At 38.2% G+C, this 5,724-nt stretch overlaps 1 protein-coding gene across 1 annotated transcript; it reads left to right on the top strand.

Moving 5' to 3' along the window:
- Window positions 1-1,057: 1,057 nt before the first annotated feature.
- Window positions 1,058-2,624, top strand: LOC109965081 (guanylyl cyclase-activating protein 2-like). Its single transcript, XM_020608821.1, is given in 4 exon segments — window positions 1,058-1,255; window positions 1,349-1,498; window positions 2,245-2,353; window positions 2,497-2,624. Coding segments are annotated over 4 exon segments (585 nt in total).
- The last annotated feature ends 3,100 nt before the right edge of the window (window positions 2,625-5,724 follow it).

Here is a 5,724-nt window from a genome sequence, read left to right on the forward strand (position 1 = left end):
ATATAACAGCTTAAGAGCAAGCCTGTACTGTAGATTTGGGTATCTGCATTTGCATTCTTGTTAATGGTTGTGATTATTCTTTTATTTCCAGATGTTTAAATCATTCATTGTCCATTTTGTGGCATGGGTATTTTAGTGTAAAGGAGCCATAGATAGGTGAGGATCCTAAATAGTACTCTGCCATTGTCTGCTCGTGCTGTACTTTGGGAAGCAGGTTGCAAAGAGATTTACAGATCAAACCTGACGGAGCCACATAATCCAATCAACAAAAAGAAAAGTACCCAGATTCTTTACAATCATAGCACCAAAAAGTGGTGAACTATGAACTCAATATATAAATAAAAAGAAGCAACAGTATGTTGTCATGCTGTCATGCAAAATGTATTTACTACAGGTTGTGGTCAGCTATGAAGTCATGTGTCTTAGAGTTAAGAGGGTTAAACTGTTTCAACCTTAAAAAGAAAAACCCTGATCAGTCTCATGAAGGTCCTATGTTTACAGCTTATGCTTACATGTTTTGAGGTTCTTTCGGCTTGAGTTCGACAGGTAGGTGTTTTCAGAGAACCAATATTTGAACCAACACTATCTGACTAGCGCTAAATGCCTGACATCAAGCATCTAGTTGGATAAAGTGGAACAAACAGCATCTTAACAGCCAAATATTTTTTCTCAGGAGTTGTTGGAGACCACAGCAGATAAAAGGAAAGTAGTTTGAACTTAGAGCCATCATACTGTATGTGCAGAAAATGACATCAAAATGTATCCTTACATGTGCATGTTAGAATGTTTTCTGTCATTCTTACAAGTTTGGCCTAGGCCCGCATTTAGCTACAAACCTAATTAACTCAGAGAGAGGAAACCCAACCAACGTAATACCAGTGTAATCCTGAGGCCACACTAATCACCTTTCTCATACGCAAACTAGAGCTTTACAATCCTATAGGGTTATAAAAAAAGACTTAAGCATATGTGATGCCTATTTCAAGCCTGGCTTTTCCATTGTGGAGTATATACTCAATGACTACAGGACTATGGGCTGGTAAATTACAAGCCAGACATGGGACAGACACAGCAACCAGAGAACAGTGCGGAGATTGATGTCTAAGCACTTCAGGATATGTATAAAAAGTTTGTCATCGAATGCCCAAGTGGACAACTTTTTCTACATGAGTTCAAGCGTTTCTTTGGTGTGGATCCAACAGGAGAAGCATCTGATTATGCGGAGAACTTGTTTCGAGCGTTTGACAAAAATGGGGTGAGAAATTCAAAGCTGCCACAGACTGGCTTCCTATACATCTTTACCAAAGTGTGAAAATGTAACCCAGTTATCATTCAACCTATCTTTCAGGACAACACAATTGATTTCCTTGAGTTTGTGGCAGCGTTGAATCTTGTTTTCCGGGGAGACTTGGAACACAAACTGCGATGGTCATTCAAGGTGTATGACAAAGACAGCAATGGCTATGTGGACAGGGATGAACTACGGTCAATAATTGATGTAAGTCTATAAGACAATCTGGGTGTTTGGTGCATGAAAGTTTGATTTAATTTCAAACATAAGCAGCAAATGACAGCAGCTCATTGTATGATATTTTCAATGTCTTCACCTAGAATATAATGTTTTTTCCTATTGTTCAGCTCTTCACAACAAGCTGTGGACATTCCCTCATATTAACTGCCATTTTGATTTTTGACCCCTCACGGTACTTCTCAAATGAGTAAATTGAGTTTGACTATAAAAAAATCCTTGACTGTTTTTGAACTTTGTTTTATACTCACCCCTCGTTCCCCCTATACTATATCTGTGTAGGCCTCAAAATAAAAAAAGTTGAAGACAGAATAAAAAAAAATCTCTATAAGAAGAAAATATGCATTTAAGTTACACTATATACAATTTAGGTGGCTGGAGATATGCCTTTAAATGATCTTGTTGAGTTGGTATTTACTATAGCTACACCACTGTTTCAATCTAATCAAGCTAGTTACAGGTGTGACAGCAAATGTGAAAATGTGCAAGTCTTTTCATATATACAGAGCATATACAGTACATATGAAAGGCATCAGTAGATAAAAAAGGCAAAGTAAGCAGCAGTACAAATGTTCAATTATCAGTCTACATAAATTGCAACCTTGTTCAGTCACTTCTTGCATCATGCATCACATCACCATGTGCAGAACCCTATGCCAAAAAGATTTAGCATTTTTTGCATAAATACAGCATTTCTCTTTCTTTTCACCATCTAGAGCATCTTTCGAGTAAATAAAGGCACAAAGATACAACTGACCGATTCACAGTGCACATTAGATGAGGTAGTGGATCGAATATTACAGGCCGTCGACACTGATGGGGATGGTAAGTGTTTAGTCACATGCCACATCTACACGGCAGTGAAAAGCATTGCTGGATCAACAATAAACAGAGGATATTTTGTTTAATCAGCAGAATATTGATTCTGCATTGACTTCTTCTTTTTTTTTTTAACTTTTGTTCCACAGGTCAAATTAACATGGAAGAGTTTTTTAGAGGTGCGCAGCAGGATCCCTGGCTGCTCAGCGTGTTTAAGTTGGACATGAACCCTGCTGGATGGGTGCTGGAGCAGAGAAGAAAGAGTGCACACTTCTGATATGTCAAAGCGCATGGTCCTTTCCAAATGCTGAAAATGTGAGAACAGTCATAGCTAAAACAACCTACTGTAAATGAGAGTAAGAGGTCACTGACTGAATCTACAAAAATGGTAACCATTTAATTTATAGGTTACAATTAATGGCCTGTAAATTTAAAGGTTAGCATAAAAATGGCCTGTAATATTATAGAAATTACAACATGAAAGCTGTAATTTGCGTTATTAAGCAATATATACTGTATATACAAGTGTCAGTGAGGTATGATTGTTATGCTTGTTTTTCTAATGCTGTTCCATTGTTTATGTTTGCTTTCAATCAAACTATATAGCATCTTTCATACAAAACATCGACAACACAGCATGGTAAAATGTCCTGGGAGATTAGTACTGAAATTAAGTTTTAATTAATGACTAAAAGATCTTAGTCAGAACCCATGCTGCAGAACATTGGATTATTTTTAGTGGATTTTCTCCGTTTTTGACAGACCAGAAAGGAGAGCATTACTGTAGTCTAGCCAGCCAGTTAAAAGAGCATACATTAGACTCTCTGTGTTACTGAGAGAGAGAAATTGCCTTACTTTAGAGATGTTCTTCAAATAATAATGCTGTTTTGTGACACCCTGCACTTATGCTTTCAAATTAAAATCACAATCAAAAATCACCCCAAGATTTCTTGCCTCTTTGCTTGGGATAAGTCCATCTGTATTTAGTTTAGAGGCCAGTTTCCCTCTCTGAGTATTTGAACCACTGATCGGCATTTCTGTTTTATCCTGGTTTAACTGCAGAAAGGTATGTGACATCCAGGTATTTATATCTAGAATACAGTTTAAAAAGTAAGTCTATTTGCTTGGTGTCATCAGGAGACATGGCCACATAAAGCTGAGTATTATCAACATAGCAATTGAAAGAGATGCCATCCCTAGAAGTAGCATACAGTATATAAATAAAAAAATGGCGGCCCTAATATTGAACCTTGGGGGCGCCATAGGTAGCCTCATAGCACTTTGAGGAGTGGTCATCGGAATTTTCTTCTGCTTAAATAAGAGGCAAACCAGTTACAAACCATTCCAGGAAGGCAAGCATTTTCACATAACCTATTTAAAATAAACTAATTGTTTACAGTATCAGAACTCAAGGCTTGCTGGTGTCCAGATTTATTATGTCATACATTACTTTTAGCAGGGTTCTCTTTCTGCAGTGTGTCCTAAAGCCTGACTGAAACATTTCTAATTCAGTGGATTTTAACTACAAATGCGAGATTTGATATTGGTATCGGTGTTAAAATATATACAGTCTTATGCAAAAGTTTAGGCACCCCTTGATAAATAACAGATTTTGGTGATTTTTTATTTGAACAGATGTTAACACAGTTTCTCTTGGAAATGGAAAAAATGCACAATATTTTCAGCAAACAGTGATGCATAGTTACTTCTTATGCCATAAATTGAACAAAAATAAAAAATAAAAACATTATTATGGCATGGTGCAAAAGTTTGGGCACCCTAAGAGTTCCAGAGTCTCAAAGTCTCTCACAAGGTATCAGACCTTAATCAGCTCGTTAGATCTGATGCACAGCAACAGCTGTCATTGGTAAATGCCAATTTCAAAGCTGTACAAATACTTTGACTCTTCAAACCTTGTGCACACACTTGTGGACACCCAGCAACCATGGGTTCCTCTAAGCAGCTGTGTAAGACCCTGAAAATGAAAGTTATTGATGCCCACAATGCAGGAGAAGGCTACAAGAAGATAGCAAAGCGTTGTCAGCTTGCAGTTTCCACAGTAAGAAATGTAATTAAGAGATGGCAGATCAGGGGAACTGTGGAGGTCAAGATGAGATCTGGAAGACCAAGAAAACTCTCGGACAGAACTGCTCGTATGCTGGTCAGAAAGACAAATCAAAACCCCCATTTGACTGCAAAAAACCTGCAGGAAGATTTAGCAGACTCAGGAGTGGTGGTGCACCGTTCCACTGTGCAGCGATGCTTGCACAGACAAGGCCTTCATGGAAGAGTCAGCAGAAGAAAACCTTATCTGCGTCCCCATCATAAAATCCAACGTCTGAAGTATGCAACAGGACATCTACAGAAGCCCGATGCGTTTTGGAAACAAGTGCTGTGGACTGATGAAGTTAAAATAGAACTCTTTGGACACAATCAGCAAAGGCATGTTTGGAGAAAAAAAGGAGCAGCATTTCATGAAAAGAACACCTTGCCAACTATTAAGCATGGGGGTGGATCTATCATGCTCTGGGGTTGTGTTGCAGCCAGTGGCACAGGAAACATTGCACGGGTGGAGGGAAGAATGGATTCCACTAAATACCAGCAAATTCTGGAAGCAAACATCACACCATCTGTAAAAAAGCTGAAGCTGAAAAGAGGATGGCTTCTACAACAGGACAATGATCCTAAACATACCTCGAAATCCACTATGGAATACCTCAAGAGACGCAGGCTGAAGGTTTTGGAATGGCCATCACAGTCCCCTGATTTAAACATCATTGAAAATTTGTGGGTAGATCTTAAAAGAGCTGTGCATGCAAGACGACCAAAGAATATTACAGAACTAGAAGCCTTTTGCAAGGAAGAATGGGAGAAGATCCCAAGTACAAGAATTGAAAGACTTTTATTTTCTTTAAGAGAAGTTTAAACAAATCAGTGGAGAAGATACCAAGCTGTATGGAGAAATTTGCTATGGTAAAAATGACAGATTCAGAATTAAAAGGAGAAGTATGAACTGGGTCAAGGGGATAAGCAGGGGGCTTCATTTCTGTTGCCACTGTCACTGTAAGTAAACCTGGTTGAAATATTCCAACTTGACATCATTAGAGGGAATAAAGACATAGCAGCAATATGTTTGTACACCATGCACAATCAAAAAACATATATTATAATAACATTAATTACATCCACAGCCTCAATGAACCTTGTAAATATTTGTTCTGTCCAGTGTGTAATTTGGGATGAATATGTCACGCTCCTGCCCCTCTTGCTTCCTGTCAGGCTTTTATTTTCTCATCACTTCCTGTTTTGTTTCACCTCACTTTTGGCCCTTTTATTTAATCATCATTAGTTCACCTGCTCCTTATTGTTTGCACCTG

The sequence above is a fragment of the Monopterus albus genome, unplaced genomic scaffold (genome assembly GCF_001952655.1).
Source record: "Monopterus albus unplaced genomic scaffold, M_albus_1.0 scaffold95.1, whole genome shotgun sequence".
Lineage (NCBI taxonomy): Eukaryota > Metazoa > Chordata > Actinopteri > Synbranchiformes > Synbranchidae > Monopterus > Monopterus albus.